At 43.2% G+C, this 23,608-nt stretch overlaps 1 protein-coding gene across 18 annotated transcripts in view; it reads right to left on the reverse strand.

Moving 5' to 3' along the window:
- Nucleotides 1-23,608, reverse strand: part of ELMO1 (engulfment and cell motility 1) — a 589,252-nt gene that overhangs the window by 401,457 nt on the left and 164,187 nt on the right. For all 18 annotated transcript variants that reach the window (XR_010158837.1, XR_010158836.1, XR_001719198.4 and 15 more), the window contains 2 exons: nucleotides 14,764-14,814; nucleotides 2,158-2,327 (listed from right to left, as the gene is read on the reverse strand). Coding sequence is in view for 12 of the 18 variants with exons in the window: in XM_003950985.6 (XP_003951034.1) it covers nucleotides 2,158-2,327; nucleotides 14,764-14,814 (221 nt within the window). In the remaining 6 variants the exon portion in view is untranslated. The remainder of the gene's footprint in view (nucleotides 1-2,157; nucleotides 2,328-14,763; nucleotides 14,815-23,608) is intronic.

A 23,608-nucleotide genomic window follows, 5' to 3' on the forward strand; every position in this document is an offset into this window, starting at 1 on the left:
CTTTAAATTGTATGCTCTACTAGTCTCTGCCAATAGCACCTGACCACATGGCAGGGGCAGCCTCCTGCTCATCCTAGCAGGCATTCAGCATTCAGTGGTTAAAGGAGTTGTCTCTCCACCAACATAAGAGCTGGCCCCACCTGGCTCCTGACGCTCCACAGTCACACCAGAGAGCAAGCTCCCCAGCAGGAAGGGACATTCCTTCCTCCCTCATGATGGAACTCCAACTCCCTCAAGGACAGTTCACACTCATCTCCTCTGTGAGGCTGAGATTTAATGGGTTCCAGCCAGGCATGGTGGCTCACGCCTGTAATCCCAGCACTTTGGGAGGCAGAGGCAGGTGGATCACTTGAGGTCAGGAGTTTGAGACTGGCCTGGCCAACGTGGTGAAACCCCGTCTCTACTAAAAATACAAAAATTAGGCCAGGCACGGTGGCTCACGCCTGTAATCCCAACACTTTGGGAAGCCGAGATGGGCGAATCACGAGGTCAAGAGATCAAGACCATCCTGGCTGACATGGTGAAACCCTGTCTCTACTAAAAATACAAAAATTAGCTGGGTGTGGTGTCACACGCCTGTAGTCCCAAGTCCCAGCACTTCTGGGAGGCAGAGGCAGGTGGACCACTTCAGGTCAGGAGTTCAAGACCAGCCTGGCCAACGTGGTGAAACCCCATCTCTACTAAAAATACAAAAATCAGGCTGGACATGGTGGCTCACACCTGTAATCCCAATATCTTGGGAGACCGAGGTGGGCGGATCACAAGGTCAAGAGATCGAGACCATCTGGTTGACATGGTGAAACCCCGTCTCTACTAAAAACACAAAAATTAGCTGCGTGTGGTGTCACACGCCTGTAGTCCCAGCACTTTGGGAGGCAGAGGCAGGCAGATCATTTGAGGTTAGGAGTTCGAGACCAGCCTGGCCAATGTGGTAAAACCCCATCTCTACTAAAAATACAAAAATTAGGCCGGGCGTGGTGACTCACGCCTGTAATCCCAACACCTTGGGAGGCCAAGGCAGGCAGATCACAAGGTCAAGAGATCGAGACCATCCTGGCTGACATGGTGAAACCCCATCTCTACTAAAAATACAAAAATTAGCTAGGTGTGGTGGCATACGCTTGTAGTCCTAGCTACTCGGGAGTCTGAGGAAGGAGAATCGCTTGAACCCAGGAGGCAGAGCTTGCAGTGAACCGAGATCGTCCCACTACACTCCAGCCTTGTGACAGAGTGAGACTCCATCTCCCAAAAACAAAAAACAAACAAAAAAAATAGCTGGGTGTGGTGGCACATGCCTGAAATCCCAGCTACTCAGGAGGCTGAGGTGGGAGGATCACTTGAACCCAGGAGGTGGAGGTTGCAGTGAACAGCGATTGCACCACTGCACTCCAGCCTAGGCAACAAAGACTCCATCTCAAATAAAAAAAATAAGAGAGAGAGAGAGATAATGGGTCCGCCCTCTAGATTCCTGGCTCTCAGGAGGAATTATACGCAATAGAATTCTGCCCATATAATAGTCTCCATCAATTTCTGGAAGGCAAGCTCATATGAAAAAATTTTCCTTTGTTCAACTCTTTTGCATGCACAGAGTAGGTAGTTAATACATGTTGACTGCATTTAATTTCAAGTAATTAATGACAAGTATTTAATCATTCAAGTGTTAAGTTTTAAAATTACTTCAGGGATTATATCTTGACCTGGTTTTATACTTTGAAACATAACTTGAACTAGCTTGAGCTGTCAATGAAAAAAGAAACATAATTAGGTAATCTAATTTTTTAATGGATTAAGGGAGGGAAAATTTTTCTTAGGGATAGGCAACGAATATGAGGGACTATTGTTTTGTCGAGTTATAATTTCATTGTTGCCAAGGCCCTCTGAGATAATGGCATGATATTTTCCCACATAAACCTGAAATTTCTAGCACTTGATGGATTTCTATTTTGTCTCAGATACTAGATGTTGGTGGGCAAAGGATGGAGAACTCTTGAAATTACAAACCCACTGCCTCGCCACTATCTTAAAAACTATTTTTTTCCTGAGTCTAACCAAGGCTCTGGTCTTTAAAACAGAGTTTGCAAGTGTAAGGAATGTAACAATATTCAAAACGCGGAGACACACAGGACAGCTGTGGAAGTTAGGAAAAAAGACGCTTACTCAGTGCCGCTCTCCACCATCTGCGTGAGGAGAGAGATGCCGTCCAGGTTTATAAACTCCTGGGCAAACGTGACATCCCGGGAGAGGCTGGCCAAGTCCTTCAGGGCTTCCAGCTTGGCATCCATACTCGAGGACTGGATTCGTTCATGGAGCTGCTGGGCGTTCTGAGCCTTATGGGGCAAAAGCAAAGGGAAGAGTGTTGACAAACGAAACCACAACAGCAAAACAGATTTATGTTTCAATGAGGAACAGAGATACAAAAGCCAAAAGCGCAAGACTATCTGCATATTACAGAGTGGGCATCTCAAGGACAGGCTTCAAGGCTTCCAACCCAAACACTCCACCTTCAGAGCGAGGTCTGCTCATGTCACGACAGGAAGCAGTTGCATTCTTCTCAAAGGAGTTGGATTTCCATTTCGAGGAAAAGCAAGAGCAAGAGTACAAGAATATTAAAGCCCTAGAAACTGAACAGGATGCGGCAGAAAGGAGGGAGGAAAGGGGAAGTATTTACCCTTTAAGTAAAATTATTATGTAAAAGCAACTGAAAGCTATTTGCTTAGTTAAGCAATTACACAAATTTATACAGCACGCTCACCCGTTCAGTCAATACTCTGAGTAATAACTGCCTACACATGTTCGGGAGCTTCATTAGCCACTCAAATGATCTTTCTAGGTTACTGTAAATCTTCCAGCACTCCACAACGATGCTTGTAAATTTCAATTTTCAACAACATGTTGTTTCACATGCATTGGCTACTTGTGTGAATGTTAAACTAAATAATTAGGAAACCAAATTAACAGCTATGCCTAGAATTACTTTTAAGGCATTTGCACTTGGCTTCTACATGCAGGACAGAGAGGAATCGAAATATATTAGAGAAGCTGAACTTCTGGGTAATAATTTGTAGTCCAGATGTTTTATTCATCAAGTCAAGGTTTTCATACCTACCTTTCACTTGAGGCAGGCAGTAAGAAAAACAAAGGAATAAAATGTTCTGCCTGTGTTTTTGCTTAATACAGATAATCAAGTTAACTCAAAATCACTGTGGTTGAAGCACTCTGCCATCATCATATTCTCCTTCTCGGGTACTTGCTTTCTCTTTTGAAACCATGTTATATTTTAGAGAGGGAGAAGATAGGGTGTTGACCCCATTAATGAGGTATCTCTCCTCAACAGACAACTGGTTACAACTCTCTCAGGAACCCCCTGTGAACTATCACAGGGTTAAGGTTGCAGAGTGGAGGCAGGAGAACCACCTAGGTATCGAAGGCAAAACCATTGCTGGCCACAGACTCCGTCTGGAATGGGGGAGGGAATCCATGCAGGTCCTAAGAGCAGAAAGACTCCACCCCAGCAGGTCCACAGCCACAGAGCCCTCCCTCCCTGCCCAGTTCCCCCTCCACTGTCACCTGGAAGCAGCCCTCAAGAAGAGAAAAGGATTCAACAGGGGAACTGATGCAATTCTTTAGGACCCGAGACAGGGATAGAACCCATGCCCCGATCACTTGGTCACAGATGTGGCAGATCTCCCATTTAATTAAAACCAAAAACAGACACGTTGCATCAGAAATTAGAAAAGAAGGAAAAGAGCAGGGAGGAAAACGAGAGCCCTCCCTACTTATCTATTCACTGATCTACAGATAACCCACACATCACTCAAATACTAAAAGGGAGAGTGGAGAGCTGTGTGAGAATTATTTATCTCTTAAAATTGTGCAGGGATATAGTACTTTCCAAAATTTTCAAATGGATATACAGCATTCACATGAACATTTAATAGTTAACCCAAGCAAATCATTTCAAATTCCTTGAAAAGTGTATTTTTTCTCGAAGAAGGATGTTTGCATTTACTATATAGGTTATGACAATAATGAGTACCCAAAAATTATTTCATTGTCATTATTAATGCTAATAGTGTTTGATGCAGTTGATACCAATATAAAAAATAGCCAACAGTTTCCTACCACTTTTTATAAGCCACTATTCTAAATACCTCATAAAGTAATTCATTTAATCTCCACAATAGTCCCACCAGGTAGGTCCTATCATAGGCTTTATTTGACAAAGGAAATTGAAGTTCAGGGAAGTTAGGTAACTTGCCCAAGGTCACACAGCTTATCAGTGCTGAGGCTAAAATAGAACCTGGGCAGCTGGACTCCAGAAAACACATTGTAAACAGTGGATCTCAAATTGTTGCCTGTGTAAGAATCACCTGGATGACTTCTTAATACACAGACCAAGGGCCACCCCTAGAGTTTCTGGTTCTATAGGCCTGGGGTGGGGTCCCAAAAGTTTTGTGTTTAACAAGCCCCTAAGTGTTGCTGCTGCTGGCCTGGGAATCACACGCTGAGGACCACCGCTCTAAATCACTCAGGATGCTGCATCTCTCCGTGATGATAGAATGAGCAGCTCTGATTGTGTTTTTCTTTCTTTCTTTTTTTTTTAGGGAGTCTTGCTCTGTCACCCAGGCTGGAGTGCAGTGGCACAATCTCGACTCACTGCAACCTCCGCCTCCCAGGTTCAAGCGATTCTCCTGTCTCAGCGTCCCGAGTAGCTGGAATTACAAGTTCCTGCACCATGCCTGGCTAATTTTTCAATTTTTAGTAGACACAGGGTTTCACCATGTTGGCCAGGCTGGTCTTGAATTCCTGACCTCAGGTGATCAGCCTGCCTCGGCCTCCCAAAGTGCTGGGATTACAGGCGTGAGCCACCATGCCCAGCTGATTGTGTTTTTCAACTACCACCTGATCTTCCCCAGCTGTAACACAAGGAGGCCCTCCTGGTTTACAGTACCTAAAGAAAATGTGCTTGCCCTTTTAAAAGCTGTGCACCTTTAAGGAAGAACCTTTGCTAAGAAAACAAAGAAAAAGTCAATAATGTGGAAGCTAAGTAGATGGAATTTATTATACCTACTCTTATTAATATATACTTTATTATATCTATTCTTCCTAATTCATTTACATGCCTTCATACTTACCTACTTAAAAGTAAATAAATAAATTTTAAAATAAAAGAAGTGAGGAGAGAAACAACAGAAACCTGAAAAGGACAAATGTCCCAAGCAGAGGAATCAAGACTGTGGAGTCCTCCCAAATCCCACAACTGCTCATGGGTTGCTGCTATAGAAATTGAAAATATTTTACCAAGATGGTCACATGTAAGAATAGCAAAGCAATATCCTAACTTGCTGGGATCTTAGCCAAGGAGTCACTCCCAGTAATAGCAGTAAAGCCTTCTCCAAATTGTCAAACTACAAAAAAGCTCATAGACTCAATGGCCTGGAAAGTTCCTATAGAACTATTCACCCCTCTCCTTCACTCACCCCAGCGCCTGAGAATGATGTGTTCTGTTGGCATGAGGCTGTTCTTAACTCTCCCCACAGGCCTTGCTCCTTCCCTTGGTACCCGTATCTAAGGAGACAACTTTTCTTTAAAAAGTGCAGTTCCCACAGTGTTTGCTTTAGGGTAAATTTCCCTCTTTATCCTAGGACATAGGTGAACAACTGGAGGAGACACATCACTAAAGAGGAGGGGAGGACTGTGGCAAGCCAGGTGGCGAGGGGACCATGATGGAAACCTCCATGACCCAGGAGTCCGAGGCAGGGCTACTTACATCTCTGCCATTGGCTACCTCCAGGGCTGCAGTGAACTTCTCTCTTCACCTATCTTGGCCTCATTTTCCCCATCGGTAGGTACATCAAGGAACTGTGATGAGATCATGTTTAAGGTTCCCTTCCACCCACAGTGTGACAGAGTGCATCTCAGCTGGGCAGTAACCCTCATCATGGAGTCCGCCAGGAAAAGGTGCTCCACAGAGGTGAGTCCCAGAAGTGACCTCCAATCAAAATATTATGTCAAACTGGTGGGACCCTTTTAATGCAATATTTTTCCAATTGGATCCAGAACAGGCAGGGATATACCTTCTTTTTATCTTCTCTAATTTCTAAATAATCTGGAAATACAACATTTATTATATAAAAAAAGTGGGAATCAAAGTTTTTATTCTGAAAAGATCGGAGTTTTGTAAGGAAATTTTGTTCTCAGATATCAGTTATTGCAGATCACTCTTTATATAATTTTATATATTTTATATATATATGTATTCTCAGACAAGTCTTTCCAGTTATCCAGTGGAAAGGAATGTTCCTTCAAAATCCTCAGGATCCTCATTCACTGATTCAACAAATACTTCTGAAAAGCTTGACATTTCTTCCGCACATTTGGGATACAGCAACAAATAAGACAGCCACGGTTCTCAACCTCCTGGGGCTCACCCACCTTGGTGTGGCAGGTGGACAACTTTTAAAATTAGCAATAAAAAATCAAATATTGATGTTTCATAGCAAAACCTAAAGTGGAGGGTTTGTGTTGAGAGTGACTGATGGCTTCTTTAGATGGAGTGGTTTTCAGGGACAAGCAACCTAAGGAAGTGACATTCAAGGAGAGATCTGACTGACAAGAAGGACCCCACCACATTGGGGAGTGGAATATTCTGGGCAGCATCAGTGGTTAGTGCCAAAGCCCTGATTCAGGTGGAATAAGCCTGGCCTGTCTGGAGGGAGAGAAAGGAGAGGACTGATGTGTCTGGGGTCTGCAGGCCAGGGGGCGTGGAGGGAAGTGAGGATGTGGAAGCAGTAGACAAGGTAGCCTAGGGTGTTCATCAGCATGCAGAGCTGAAGGAGTCCCTGGTGGTGATGTGCTTCCCTGAATGGATGCATGTAAATATCTGAGATGGATGTGTGGTACATTTGGAGCCCTTAAAACAGCATTCATAGCCAAACATTGAGCAACCATCGTGTTTACCAATAGGATAATGGTGAAATAGTCATAGGATGAAATATCATATGGAACTACATATGGAACTTTTACAGAATGTAAAATAGTGTGAGAACATCCTCACGAGGCAATATGAAGAGAAACAGCCAAGACGCAAACATATTTTATTGTTTATGGGAGGTGGGAATATGCGCAGTGGAGTGTGTGTATCTGCCAGAATGTAATGTCACCCAGCACACAGAAGTGTGTCTGGCATTTACCATGAGTTCAAAACACACTTCACTAAATGAATGTACAAATGAATACACATATATATATATATATATGAATGCATAAATGAATATATATATGAACCTATAAATGAATATATATACATTCATGTATGCACACATATGTATTCACACATTTGCATACAAATGGTCAAAGAAGGCAAGTAGATGTGACCTGTGGTTATTTATGAATTGTAATATTCTAAACAATTTTCTCTGCAGGAAGCCTTATTTTTTGCATTTTTCCATAATGAATTTGCACCATTTTTATATTTGAGAGGAAAGAGTCAACATTTTTAAAAAAATAAGATAGCCTTGGTTCTGATTTTTCAAGCAACCAGCACACATGAAAAGAATCTATCAGACACCAAGTTATATTTTCTGGTATTGTTCTAAGGATAGAAAAAAGTTTTACTTTGGGCCATTGAAACAGCTTGATGTGGCTACCTCATGTCCCAGATAGGAAAGGGTTCTGGACCCAGACTCCAGACTCCAAGGGAGGAAACAGCTCATAAAGGATTAGCCGTGGGCACAGGAAAGGCACACACACTGGTAGTGTGTATGTGTCAAGCATTTAACCTTTCTCTCTCTTGAAGATACAAGTTAAAATCATCCCCAAGAAACTTCTAGCATAACTCTGGATCCATGATGCCAATTAAAAAGTAGTCTAAAAACATCCTTAGGTTCAACAGTTTAATAGATATCTTCAAATGTACGCTCAATGTTGCCCAGCAATCCAATATTTTCCTGGAATGTTTGCTGTGTCCCTTCAGAATGACTCCTCCATACCTTTTCTACTCTCCTTAAACCCCCTTTATGCCTTTCTGCTGCCTCCCCTCCACTGGTGATTATTTAATTGAGGAAATCAAAGCAATCAGCCAGGAGTTCCTTCATCTTCCTACTTCTAACAGCACCAGCTGCTGGCATCTCTACCCTCAAGCTCTGCTTCCTCCTGATAGATGCTGTGTGGCAGGGACCCTGTTTCCTATCAGAAGTCAGCTCTTCCCCTCAGCTCTGGATCTCCTCTCCCCTGGCCTTCTCAAGTATTTTACTTCAAATTTATCTCCCTTTCTTCTGTATCATTGATTCTCTCTCTGTAGTAGATCATTTCCAGCTGCAAAAATCTCTAATATCTCCCATCTTTAAAAAAAATAAACAGAAAGGTAAAAACATCCATTGACCCAGTTTCCCTACAGCTACTTCCTCATTTCTCTGCTTGCATTTTCAGCAAAAGTTTTGGAAGAGAGAGTAGCTCGAAAGTGTTGCCTCCATTCTACCTCCTATTCTCCCCGCTCTCATGAGGCATCCCTGTCCAGCCCTGCATGGAGAGTGTCTCCACCATGCTATTAATACCTCTAGATGGCAGCCCAGGGACCACCCTCATCGCATCATCTTTATTACCTGGACAGCCTCCAACACACCTAAGTACTACTCCCTCCTCCTTGAAACACTTTGCTCACCTGGCTTCTTGCTAGGCTCCTCCTCTAAACCTTAAGAGTGTCCCCAGGGGTCTGTGCTGAGCCCTCTCCTCTACTTTCCCCATGGTGACCTCTTCCAGCCACAGCTTTAAATGCCATTTCCATGGGGGTGGCTGGCACACCTGCATCTGTCCAGGCTTCCTAGTTAACAGCACGCAGTTAATTTTGCCAGAGCACCGGGAGGAACAGGACATCCTTCCTCAAAGAGCACCAGATCCTGAAGTTCTGGGGCTTGCCCTCCATGACACTCCTTCCAACTCTCCAATTCCCTACAAGGCAGGTGGCCCAAGCCCCCTGCACCTCCTGAACCTGCAAGAAACTCCGACCCGGTGCCCTGGCTGCCCCTGCAATCTGTCCTTGGGCAGCAGCCTGGGGATCCTGTGTCGCCTCTGCCTGCCAGCCTCCACTGGCTTCTTCTCCCATAAGCTAGGCCGCTGAGAGTGATGCCAATAAATAGAATTTAAGGCATGTTACAACCCTTTATTAGTTTCTCAAACCAGGAGAGAAAAATTGAAAACCTGAATTGAAAAATGGAATTAAAAAAAAAAATTAATGGGCTTATTGTTAAGAATCTCCGACAACCTGAATCCACACAGTGACTGAGATAATACTATTTTTCTTATTGCCAGAGGGAATAAGACCCAAAAATCATTATGACAGGCCTTCTGACCTAGATAATGCTGATACCGGCTCCCTAAACCAGAAAGAGTAGAAAGCAAGGATTATGCTTACAGCTGACAAAGCAACAGTAGGGACTTGATGAGCAGTTCTGTTTTCTATAATACGTCCACACAGGCCAAAAGAAGGCATAATGGGCAATAATTCAGTTCGCTTATAATAGGGTTCACAAAAAATCTCATAGTTTGCAATGTTGACATGTTTTTAGCATGGGGCATTATGATTCACCTCTTTTGTACTATAATGGCTTTGTAATATATATTTGTGTATTTCTTTAATTAAAAATAATACCAGCACATGAGATAGGTAGAAATATATGAGTACAGCTGGGCATGGTGGCTCACACTTGTAATCCCAGCACTTTGGGAGGTTGAGGCGAGCAGATAACTTGAGGTCAAGAGTTCGAGACCAGCCTTGCCAACATGGGGAAACCCCATCTCTACTAAAAATACAAAAATTAGCCGGGCATGATGGCGTACGCCTGTAGTCCCAGCTACTCGGGAGGCTGAGGCAGGAGAATCACTTGAACCCAGGAGGCGGAGATTTTAGTGAGCTGAAATTGTGCCACTATACTCCAGCCTGGGTGACAGAGCAAGACTCCATCTAAAAAAAAAAAAAATATATATATATATACACACACACACACACACACACACACACACGAGTACTACTGGAAGTTACCAAATAAAAAAACAAAGTTAGCCCAAAGTTAACAGTTTCTTGTGGGTATCCCTTGAGAAACATTTTATCCTTTTATCTGAATATACATACACCTCCCTTCCACATACATAACAGGCATCCCTCTATACAGGATGTTCTGCAACCTGCTTTTGTGTTAATGGCATACTTTAGGGATTCCTCCTCGACAGCACGTATCACATTCTTACTAACAACTGCACAGTATTCTACAACATAAAAATTACCTACTGCACTTACCTAGTCCAACTGATAGATACATAACAGGTTCCTAGTTTTTGATCACTAAAAACAATGATGCATATAGCCATGCTTGGGCGTGTGTGTGTGTGTGTGTGTGTGTGTGTGTGTGTTCATCCTGCAGTGCTTTTGTGAGTCTATTTATTATATAAATTCCCAGCAGCAGTACTGTTAAGACAAAGGTATATGTATTTTAAACTTAGGTGAATACCACTAAATTGCCCCCGAAGAGGGCATACAAATAGATTCTACTTCAAATTTTCAAAATCCTGACCCCACAGCATCTTTTCCTCACACTTAGATTATCTAGGACTGTAGATTTTCATCTCTAAGAGAGATTGAAGTTCTTCTCAGATAGATACATACATACATACATGCACAGACATTATTTTGTTTATTTTTCCCTTGTTCATAGCTTTTGGCAGCCTGTCTTTTGGGACGGTTTCTTCATCCACTCATAAAAAATCTTGCAAATGAATGAACCGGACCTCCATTATGCAGCTGTCAATTATTTTTTCCAATGTTGTTTTTGACTTTGTTTCTGGAATTCTTTCCAAACACAAAGTTTTTGTGGGGTTGTTTTAATTTTTTGGTAGTCAAATTTATTGATCTTTTTCTTTATGGCTTCTGCGTTTTGTGTTCTACTTAGAAGTTTCTCTCTACTTCAAGACTACAAATATAGTCACCATAAGCACTTCTTAAAACAAAAATTTCAGAAAAGTAACAATGGTCTGGCAAGCCAAGCTGTTTCTGATACGAACAATAGCCAAAGCTGATTTTAAAATATGCTGCATGCAACAGAGGACCTCAGACTCTATGCCCACAGCTATTATGATCATGGCAGGTAGGAGACACTACAAGACACTACTCAGCTCTGCATACAGAAGCTCCCCAAACCCTGACTGCTCCAAAGGTCACACACATTTGCACACATTCTCTGGGTGTGTTCCTGGCTATATATTTTTTTGAGACAGGCTCTCGCTCTGTTGCCCAGGCTGGAGTGCAGTGGCATGATCTCAGCTCACTGTAACCTCCGCCTCCTGGGTTCAAACAATTCTCTGCCTCAGCCTGCCGAGAAGCTGGGATTACAGGTGCCCACCACCATTCTTGGCTAATTTTTGTATTTTTAGTAGTGATGGGGTTTTTGTCATCTTGGCCAGGCTGGTCTTGAACTCCTGACCTTGTGATCTACCCGCCTTGGCCTCCCAAAGTGCTGGGATTACAGGTGTGAGCCACCACACCCAGCCTATATTTTTTATGGTAGTAGGAGATGGATAAAGATACCACACTAGAAAGATATGCTTGTTTAACACAGCCACTAGAGAGACTGTCTAAAGATGTACCATGCAGTGGAGAAGCAGCAGCCATGTACAAGGCCTATTACAAATCAATTAAACAGTGCAGGTTGTTTGTTTAGATCTTCTAGTATTAGTGACCATTTCTCTAGGATCAATCCAGAAGGGACTGTTCTGTGATAAAGGGAGACAGAAAATAAATTCATCAATCAACAAAAAGACCACCTTTGACAGAGTGGAGGTAAAACTCAGCATAGCTACACGTTACATAAAAACAGGAGTGTGTGTGCGCACGCGCGGGGGTGTGTGTACCCATGTGGATGTTGAGATGTCCTTATTTGGCTTCAGGGAGAGTTCAGCTGAGGCAGACGAAGGAACTTCGAAAGCTAGTATAACACCATCTGCTGGCTTCTTTATGGTACTCTAATAGGTGTTGTTGTTGTTTTTAACATATTTTTATTGTGTATGTAAAAATGAACAAGCATATGCAACGTATATTTTTCAGCTACATGCAAAATTACAAAAAATAACCTATTTAAAGTTCACAGATCCCAAATTTCTGGCTTATAGAGTAACTTCTCAATTCTAGACCCTGTGGCTACAGCCAAACCACAAGGTGATTGCTTAAAATGCAGACTCCTGGGGCCTATTCCCAAATATTCTAATCCAGCCTCTCTATTAAAGCCCCAGACATCAGCATTTTCAAACTTCCACAGCTGATCCAGGTTTGGGGATCACTGCTTTTTGGAAAATGTAAGCCAGTCTTTTGTAGCTGGGCTCCTTTTTTTTTTTTTTTTTTTTTTTTTGAGACAGAGACAGAGTCTCGCTCTGTTGCCCAGGCTGGAGTGCAGTGGCGTCATCTCTGCTCACTGCAAGCTCCGCCTCCTGGGTTCACGCCATTCTCCTGCGTCAGCCTCCCAAGTAGCTGGGACTACAGGCGCCCGCCACCACGCCTGGCTAATTTTTTTTGTATTTTTAGTAGAGACGGGGTTTACACCGTGTTAGCCAGGATGGTCTTGATCTCCTGACCTCGTGATCCGCCTGCCTCGGCCTCCCAAAGTGCTGGGATTACAGGCGTGAGCCACTGCACCCGGCTGCTCCCATCTTTTAATAGTGCCTCTTACACTGGCTTTCACATCTTTCCATTCACTGAGCTGGGAATGTGAGGATCATTATCTCAAGAACACAAATTCCATTCTTCTTGATGACAAGTCATGCTAAGTTTCTTTTGGGATGCTGAAAAACTTCACTCTGCCTAACATCTAAGCCTTCTTTCAAGGAGTGACTTAGATTGTGGAATTTTTGTTCATAAATCCACAGCAGTAAAAAAATGAAACTAACTCCTTCTTTGGCTTAGAGAAGGCTTTGATTAAAAAGCTGTCTTTTAGACTCTAAAATGAAATAAAAGGCAAGGTCTACTTTTTCTGTCCAGCAAGCAGATGATGACTTTTAGCAGGATAATCAGAAACTACAAAAAACAAATAAAACAATGGTCTAAAGGTCAAATTAACATTCATTCATGCTGAATTGAGTAAGAAGACCAATGCAAAGTCAGACGAAAACACCTCAGCTCATCATGTAGCCACTGAAAAATGAGTAGATTATAATTTCCATTAAGTAGCAAAGCAGGCATCAAAGACAGTTCAGCCAACTGTAGCAACTCATTCCATTGAGCTCATCACTGTTTTTAGGTTCAGGATGTTATTGGGTAAAATGTTTAGGAGTTTCTAAGCCACACTAATGTAATTTTCAACAATAAGAATTTATGGTAGTTACAGTACCCACAGCTTAATTTTAGCCAGATGCTTTTCCCAATTTTTAAATTTATTTTTAGTCTACCACATGGCTTCAGTGGAAACTGAAAATGATAGTTAGACACAGTTTTCGTCACATATGCAGAGTGAAAATAGTAACACTTGGTGTATTTGGGGCAGATAATTTTTTAGGAAAGCAATGAAATGCACTGTAAAATAATATAGTTAAATATGCTAATGTTACTACCTAAAGTATCTCCAAGCAAGTAGGAAAGATCAAGAAAAGAGACATCATCAGCTACAATAGTCTAAATATACTGTAGCATCTTGTTTAGCAGCTTTAATTCAGGAGACTCTAAAGTTCTTAGGTAGAATCAGCTGTCAATGGATCAGTGAAGTGGTCAATATTTCTAAATTATTTTTATGAATTGTCATAATAACCCATTAAAGCTACAAAATACTTAAACTCTCTCTCTTACACACACACACACACACACACACACACACACACACACTGACTTTTTCTTTTTTTTTTTTTTTTTTTTGAGATGGAGTCACTCTCTCACCCAGGCTGGAGAGCAGTGGCACTACCTCTGCTCACTGCAAGCTCCACCTATTAGGTTTCACGCCATTCTCCTGCCTCAGCCTCCCGAGTAGCTGGGACTACAGGCGTCCACCACCACGCCCGGCTAATTTTTTGTATTTTTAGTAGAGACAGGGTTTCACTGTGTTAGCCAAGATGGTCTCGATCTCCTGACCTCCTGATCCACCTGCCTCAGTCTCCCAAAGTGCTGGGATTACAGGCATGAGCCACCGCGCCCAGCCACACTGACTTTAAAGGAAAGTAACCGACTTTTAAAAGAAAGTAACCAACTTTGGTTTTGTTTGCTTTGTTTGTTGTCTGAATTTGCTCAGATGGCATTAGGTGGATGTGTGAGTAGGTGGGTAAAACCAATTGGTACAGGTGAGTGATCCCAGCTGTAACACAGAAGTTGTTAAGATGACCTCCAAACTCAAACCTTAAAGCAGAGGTGTCCAATCTTTTGGCTTCCCTGGGCCACAGGAAGAAGAAGAATGTCTTGGGCCACACATAAAATACGCTAACGATAGCTGATGAACTAAATAAAATACAGAACAACTCATAATGTTTTAAGAAAGTTTACGAATTTGTGAATTCAAAGCTATCCTGGGCCGCAGGTTAGACAAGCTTGCCCTTCGCTTGGAATAAGGTCTTCCTCCTCTGCAGTGGGAAATCTATGGAGGGGCATTCCTGCTAATCCAGAATCTGCATGTCAGGACATTCTGGAAGCCTTTTGCTTTGCACTAAAGTCAACCTCAAAAACTAATATCCCACAATCACATATAGCGGAAACGCAGAGCAAAGAGTTTGCTGGGAAGTTAGAAGCTAAGATCAACTTACTGGAGATGTGGTTAATCGAAGGATAGTGCCATTTTTTATCTCATTGCGGTTCTGGAAAAGAAGAAAAAATCTTTGTAAATTTTCAAGTAGAAGCTTGGTAAAGAAGAGAACAAAGGCAAATATAATCTAGCAGATATAACAGGCATTCAGTTTATTCTCACTTGAATAATTTTTAATTATTTCTATAAAGGCTGTTAACTTTCTCTCTGACAATATTCAGTACAAAGGAAGTGAATACAAACCCAAAGAAAAGGAATATGGGTCCCAAGTATAGCAAACAAAAAAAATAATTTTAAAAGGTTATTAAGGGCATGACCTGACTCCTACATTTCTACAATTCCTGACTCCTACAATTGTACTCCTACATATTTACTCAAGAGAACTGAAAGCATATGTCCACACAAAACTTTGTGCACTAATGTTCACAGAAACATTATCTATAATAGCCAAAATGTAGAAACAATACATATGTCCATTACTTGATAAATGCATAAGCAAAATGTGGTCTATCCATTCCACAGAAAATTAGTAAGTCATAAAAAAGGAATGAAGGGCCAGGCATGGTGGCTCACACCTGTAATCCCAGCACTTTGGAAGGCCGAAGCAGGTGGATCACCTGAAGTCAGGAGTTTGAGACCAGCTTGGCCAGTATGGTGAAACCCCGTCTCTAATAAAAATACAAAAAGAAAAAATTAGCCAGGCATAGTGGCAGGCGCCTGTAATCCCAGCTGCTCAGAAGGCTGAGACAGGAGAATTGCTTGAATCCAGGAGGCAGAGGTTGCAGTGAGCTGAGATAGCACCACTACATTCCAGCCTAGGCAACAAAAGTGAAACTCCGTCTTAAAGGAAAAAAAAAAAGGAATGAAGTACCAATACATGCTATAACATGGATGAACCTTGAAAACCTTACACTAAGTGAAAGATGCCAGACACAAAGGCTTCATGTTATATGACTGCATTTGCATGAAATGTCCAGGATAGGCAAATCAATAGAATCAGCCACTAGGATAAATGGTTGCCTAAGTCTGGGGGAGGGAGGGAATGGGAATGACTGCTCCATGGGTCCAGTGTTTTCTTTTGGGGTGATGCAAATGTTTTGGAACTAGATTGGTGATGGCTGCACAACATTGTGAATGCCCTAAATACCCCCAAATTGGACACCTTTAAAAGGTGAATCATTGTGACGTCTGTCTCAGTAAAGCTGTTTCTTTAAAAGGGTTATTAAGGAGTTTGGTTTCTTAACATTTCCTGATTCCTTTTGCATGTTGCCTTGAAGTTAAGAACAAACAGCATAAATAAACAGCTCTCCAATCAGTCTGCCTCCATTTGGCAAGTATATTTGAAGTAAGTGTTATGAAGCTATCACTTAGCATCTGGTGTGGTTTGGCTTTGTGTCCCCACCAAACTCTCATCTTCAATTGTAATCCCCATGTGTTAACAGAGGGACCTTGGGGAAGGCAATTGGATAATAGGGGCAGTTTCCCCCATGCCATTCTTGTGAAAGTGAGTGAGTTCTCATGAGATCTGATGGTTTTATAAGGGGCTCTTTCCCCTTTGCTTCTTTCACACCCTCTCTCACCTGCTGCCATGTAAGACGTGCCTGCTTACCTTTCTGCCATGATTGTTAAGTTTTTTGAGGCCTCTCCAGCCATGCGGAACTGTGAGTCACTTAAACCCTCTTTTCTTTGTAAACTACCTAGTCTCGGGTAGTTGTTTATAGCAATGTAAGAACAGACTAATACAGCATCTTTGACATTGAAGATAGAATTTCATTGGTGGTTTTATTTTCTTCCAGCAGAGTACACACCACACCCAATTTCCAGGAGGAGGCCTTCCAGGACTCACCGTGGTTGCATGCCCTACCTGGTATGCTGAAGTTGGGGGTTAATAAATCTGCCTTCAGGATCACTACCCTGCATAATTTAAGACAAGCCACAAGCTGGAGTTTGCTCAGGACTCAGCAGACACACTGAGCTGGTGGGAAATTTCTTGATGAAATGCCAAAGACACATAAGATTGCTTGCTTCCTCAGCCAATTCTGACGACTTTTTGGACAATGAATTTTCTAAAAGAACCACCCAAAAAGGGGCAGCCTTCAGGCCAGTATTCCCTCCCAAAGAAAAGCAGATCTGAACATTTCACACCAAGTGCAGGCAGGCCCGAAAACCCAACACCACCAGATCCAGGCCCTATGTGTGCAATTCAGCCCAGTGTAGAGCATCCCCTGATGCACTGGGTCACCTCTGGAGAGAGCTAGCTCATCGTTACCGGAAGCATGCAAACATGGTACTGAATGCCTCTTGGCAGGCAGGCTGAGATAGGAGCTGGGGAAATGAATTCAAGTCATTTTTAAAATCTCTTTTCAACTCTAAAATTCTATGACTCTGTGAGAAATGAAAGGAAGATGGCAAATACTAACAACAGAGTTCTAAGGAAGCCAAATACATAACATACCCTTTCTTTGCTCAAGCTCTAAACAACTTGAGAAAATAAGATGGAGAACTAAAAATCCTTTATATTAGTGATTATGGAGAACAACGCTCAGAGTGAGCCAGCAGACGTGCTGACTGAACCCTTGGTCCAGGCACACCTGTTCATGTAAGACTTAAGGCAGGTCCCTTCCCAAGAGGAAAGAGGTCTAGTTTATTCTTCCCAAATTTTCCAAACAGGAAGGGAAGAAGGCCCTAAGGGTATGAAGCTGCCAGGAGGGTTTAGAAACAATTTTTTTTTTCCAGAAGGAGTCTCACTCTGTCACCTAGGCTGGAGTGCAGTGGCATGATCTCGGCTCACTGTAACCTCCACCTCCCAGGTTCAAGCGATTCTCCTGCCTCAGCCTTCCGAGTAGCTGGGATTACAGGAGCCTGCCACCATGCCCGGCTAATTTTTGTATTTTTAGTAGAGGCGAGGTTTCACCATATTGGCCAGGCTGGTCTCAAACTCCTGACCTTGTGATCTGCCCACCTCAGCCTCCCAAAGTGTTGGGATTATAGGCATAAGCCACCACACCTGGCCCAGAAATAATCTTTCTAATAATCATGGAAATTTGGAGTTGCAATGAGACATTCCTAACAAAAGCAATAAACTAACATTTATTGAAAGGAACTGGGCTGGGAGTTTTTGTTTCTCATGCTTATGTAACCAACATTATAACTCTACGCCCATGTTAAAGATAAGAAAGCAAAGCTGCTGAGAGGATAAGTTATTTGCCCAACATCATGGAGGAGGATAAGAGGACTCAAACCCAGGTAGTCTGACAACAAAGGCTGTGCTCTGTCTGCCTGACAAAGGTAAGAGCCAGACCTTGCATTTACCCTCAGAGGAAGAGTTCATCAGTCGCTCAACATACATGACGGCAAATAATCAAGACTGGATTCCTAACTGCTAAGGAATGCTCCTCAGAGTCCCAGGGCTTCCCTGCCACACCCAAGGTGATGTACTGGGTGCTGGGTGGGAGGAGGGCTGGAAAAGTTCCGCATTGGCCTCTAGGCTCCCTCAGGCACTCCTTCAAGGTTCACTCCTTCTTTTTTGGAACCCAAGCAAGATTGCTTTCAAGAAAGGGTGTTGATGATTGTTTGTTTCAAAGCAAAGCATGATTAAATCCTCTGATAAGCTGGGCTCAAATCCTGCTCTGCTTCCCACCAGCTTAGTGGACTCAGTAAAAGCTACTTAATTCCTCAGACCTACATTCTCTTCCCAAAAGTGGGATGAACAATGCACTGTTAGAGGTGAATAAGAACAAGAGGAAAAGGACGCAGGCACTGCATCTAGACTCGAACCGGCTCAAGAATGAGAGCAATTACTGCTGTCCCAGAGACAACAGCACCTTCTGCATGTGCCTTCTCAGTCAACAATTACATTTATCTTCTCTCCCTTCCTTCCCCCATGCTTTTAAATCAGTGTCTTGTACTTTAAATGAAAAGGAGATATGTAGAAGAACTACTAAAATATGCATTAAAAATTTTAAGGTCCTGACAGAAAGGCAGAGCAAACTCAGAAACAAAGGCAATGGTAGACCACTGTTTCTGAGACTATATTCTATCCAGAAAGTCAACTGGATTACAGCTTTTTCACCATATGCTGATGACACCTTTGGCTCTGAAAGGCCTAACTTGGGATGTAAACTTCATTAAGAAAGAAAGAGGCTTGTCATTGTTCTGATTTCATAAATCCCACACAGGAGGCATAGTGCATAGCTTAAAAGTGATGGGGCCACCCAGACTGGACACACATTTCATTTCCGAGCGGGAAAACCTGGTGCAAGTGGCATGGCTGTCCTCATGTTCCCAGCTTTCTCATGTCCCCGGCTTCCTCACATGGAAAATGAGGATACTGCCTATTTCCTAGGTTGTTCTGAGGACCAAGTGAGATAATCCATTTAAAGTCCTTAAAACAGCCTGGCAAATTGCAAATGCTAAAAAGAAATGAGATAGAGAGAGAGAGTTCACTGTTTATTACTAAGCACAAAAATAACACGTAGGCCGGGCACGGTGGCTCATGCCTGTAATCCCAGCACTTTGGGAGGCCCAGGCGGGCGGATCACGAGGTCAGGAGATCGAGACCATCCTGGCTAACACGGTGAAAACCCATCTCTACTAAAAATACAAAAAAAATTAGCCAGGCGTGGTGGCAGGCGCCTGTAGTCCCAGCTACTCGGGAGGCTGAGGCAGGAGAATGGTGTGAACCTGGGAGGCGGAGCTTGCAGTGAGCCGAGATTACGCCACTGCACTCCAGCCTGGGTGACGGAGCGAGACTCCGTCTCAAAAAATAAAATAAAATAAAACACGTAAAAAGCACACTGCTAGACCCTTATTTGTTTATAGCTAGACCCTATACATAAATAATAAATAAAAATAATAGTACAATCTATGTTACACCAAGGACAGAAACATCTACCCAGCAGGATAACAAATATTAGCAAATGCATACCTCTTCTGTAAGTTGACCACCATGTCTAAGGAGGAATTCTGTCTCACAAGCATGCTTTGTATTGGAGGCAGGGAATCTCTCACCCACTTTTTTTATCCTATTCAGTCCTCAGTCTGTTTCAGAGGGAGCAGCCCTCGGAGCATCAATAAGTGCTGTCTACGTGCTTTTACTTATGCATCTTTTTTGTTCATTGGCTGTCTTCCTCACCCCTAGGATGTCACCTCCATGAAAGCAGATAGTTTATTATGTCTATATCACTCCCATCCAGAAGAGTGGACACCTATGACCTGGCACATGCCGGCACTCAAAAACTATCTGTTGAATAAATAGCTAAACTACTGTATGCCAGCCACAGATGAGGCACCAAGGCAGATACAAAGTTAAACAGGACTAATTCCTGTCCACTGGGAATTGGTCAGTGACAGAAACTGACATATAACAACTGCATCTGTACCATGGCAGAGACCTGGGGGTGACCAGCACTGCATCAGCACATAGGTGTGACGCAGAGAGAGGGGAAGAACAGGGTGTGCAGCAAAGGCTTTTAGAGGAGATGACATTCAAGATGGCCCTCTGGGCATAGGCAGGATTTCCCAGGGGAGAGGAGGAAACAGCACATCTCAAAGCTCTGAGGCATGAAAGGACAAGACATCTTCATGGAACAGAGAAAAGTCCTATGTGGTCGCTTAGAGCTGGAGATGCAGGAAAAAAAGGAAGACGGGACTCTTGAAAGGTAGACTGATCTTCCACCATTTAAGAAGAGGGAAGAGCAGGAGTAAGGGGTGGCACTCCAGCTCTGATTTGCTGTTAGCAAACGTGTCATCTCTCTCTTGAGGAGCCAGCTGGGCAATATGGCCGGCATATCTGTCCACAGATATTCTCCTAAGAAGGAGAATTGCAAGGCTCAGGCTTTGGGAACAAGGGTCATGTGGCCCGCTTCATGAGAAAGGAATCCAGAGCCTCTGGGCTGAGAATAGAAACCATCTACCTCACCCCTACACTCAGCTGGTTACTGAGAACGCACACCTTCCAATGTCTGCAATAACAGCACTTTGTATGCTTCCTCTGTCTTCACTGGCATAACTTTATTCTTCCAGAAGTCTCCTGCCTAGGCAGATGGCATGACTGCTCATTACAGGAACTTTCTGAAAGACCCAGAAACTCAAATGAAAAACATCAACTGTTTGTACCCTAAGGTTCTTTGGATCCCTCGCCTCAAAGCCTGCAGTTTCCACCAATCCAAACTGTTGTATCATGACCCATGCAAGCTTTGAAAGACCCAACTAAAACAAACTTCCAATTCTCAATAAATTCTGACTTTACTTTCTGTGATAGCTTTTCCTTTTTTTTTTTTTTTTTTTTGGCGGGGCTGGGGGTGGTGTGGTACTGGGTGGCCTTTTTGATGTGTTAACTTCACTAGACTACAGTTTCCAGTTATGCGAATACTAATCTCGATGTTGCTGTAAGGTATTTTGTATATGTGATGAAAGTCTATAATCACTTGACTTTAAGTAAGAGAGATTATCCTAGATAATCTCAATGGGCTTGTTTCAATAAATTGAAAGGCCTTAAAAACAGAGTCGTTTAGCTGGGCATAGTGGCTTATGCCTGTGGTCCCAAGCTACTTGGGAGGCTGAGGTGGGATGATTGCTTGAGCCCAGAAAGTCAAGGCTGCAGTGATCTGTGATCCCACTACTGCACTCCAGCCTAGGCAACAGAGCAAGACCCTGTCTCTTCAAAACAAAACAAAACAAAATAAAACACTAACAATAAAACAGAGCCGAGGGTTCCTTGAAGGAACAAATTCTACCTGTGGACAGTAGATAGCAGATTCAGTCTGTGTCTCAGAGTTCCAGCCTGCCCTGTGGATTTAGGGTTTTCCTAACCAGCTCCCATAATCCCATGAGGTAATTCCTTGCAGTCAGTTCCTATACATCTCCTACTGGTGCTGCATCTCTAGTGGAGTCCTGATGAATTCACCTCTGCCTGAGACACTGACAAAGTGTTTCATGCTGATGTTCTCCCTCAACAAGGTGAGCAACAAGGTCATCTCTGTCTTATCAGGGTCAATCCAACCAACATTTAACTGAGGCAAGGTCACTTTTCTCAGGCCAGAGAAGAAACTGCATCAAATGACGTATGAAAATGTGTGAGGGGCCAGGCGCGGTGGCTCACGCCTGTAATCCCAGCACTTTGGGAGGCCCAGGCGGGTGGGTCACGAGGTCAGGAGCTCGAGAGCAGCCTGGGCAACATGGTGAAACCCGGTCTCTAATAAAAACACAAAAAAATTAGCCAGGCGTGGTGGCGGGCGCCTGTAATCCCAGCTACTCAGGAGGCTGAGGCAGGAGAATCGCTTGAAACTGGAAGGTGGAGGTTGCAGTGAGCCGAGATCGCGCCACTGCACTCCAGCCTGGGCAACAACAGCGAAACTCCGTTTCAAAAACAAACAAACAAACAAAAAGTGTGTGAGGGCTACTACCTCACTGGGGCATTGCAACTCAATGGGGAGACGCGGCTCTAAGGCTTTAAAATGGCAAATGGGAAGGGGATCATCATGGCGGACGGGAGGCAGGACTAGATTGCAGCTCCTGACAGAGTAGCGTGCGGAAGCTCGCTTTGTGGATTTTAGCTGCAGATAGACTGCAAGGACAAACCAGTAATCCCGAGAGGACCCACAGACCCTCTGAAGGAAGCAGACTGGCTCCTGCAATACCCGGGAGACACCCCAAATACTGTGAGTGCCCCAACTGTGGAAGTAGGAAAGGGAGACCCTCTTCTCCGAAAACACACCCCCACTAAAGAAGCTGAAGGTCTCTTTGCGGGAGAAGTTTCCGACCTTACCTGGAGCTGAGCCAATTTAGAGACGGGAGAGAAATACAGGGTAGAGGAAGCAGCAGAAAGGTCCTGGGAGCTCGCTGCATCCCCTAGCAGGCCGTTACCACCTGGCACCACAGGGATCCAACGGGAGGGTGGCCAGTGGAGCAGGGGGTATAATTTCACAGGGAGAAGGAAATCTGTAGCCGAACTTTGTATGGTGGGAGTGAGACTGGCCCTTCAGTTTGCATGGGAGCTGGGTGAAGCCTGTCACTGCCGGCCTTCCCCCACTTCCCTGACAACCTGCATGACTCAACAGAGGCAGCCATAATCCTGGAGGCATCACACTACCTGATTTCAAACTATACTATAAGGCCATAGTCACCAAAACAGCATGGTAGTAGTATAAAAACAGGCACATAGACCAATGGAACAGAATAGAGAACACAGAAATAAACCCAAATACTTATAACCAACTGATCTTCGACAAAGCAAACAAAAACATAAAGTGGGGAGAGAACACCCTTTTCAACAAATGATGCTAGGATAATTGGCAAGCCATATGTCGGAGAATGAAACTGGATCCTCATTTCTCACCTTTTACAAAAATCAACTCAAGATGGATTAAGGACTTAAACATAAGACCTGAAACTATAAAAATTCTAGCAGATAACATCAGAAGAACCCTTGTAGACATTGGCTTAGACAAGGATTTCATGACCAAGAAGCCAAAAGCAAATGCAATGAAAACAAAGATAAATAGCTGGGACCTAATTAAACTAAACAGCTTTTGCACGGCAAAGGGAACAGTCAGCAGAGTAAACAGACAACCCACAGAGTGGGAGAAAATCTTCACAATCTATACATATGAAAAAGGATTGATATCCAGAATCTACAACGAATTCAAACAAATCAGTAAGAAAAAAAAAATCCCATCAAAAAGTGGGCTAAGAACATGAATAGACAATTCTCAAAAAAGGATATAAAAATGGCCAGGAAACATATGAAAAAATGCTCAACATCCCTAATGATCAGGGAAATGCAAATCAAAACCACAATGCGATACCACTTTACTCTTGCAAGAATGGCCATAATCAAAAAAATA

Source organism: Pan troglodytes, chromosome 6, assembly GCF_028858775.2.
Source record: "Pan troglodytes isolate AG18354 chromosome 6, NHGRI_mPanTro3-v2.0_pri, whole genome shotgun sequence".
Taxonomy (NCBI): Eukaryota; Metazoa; Chordata; class Mammalia; order Primates; family Hominidae; genus Pan; species Pan troglodytes.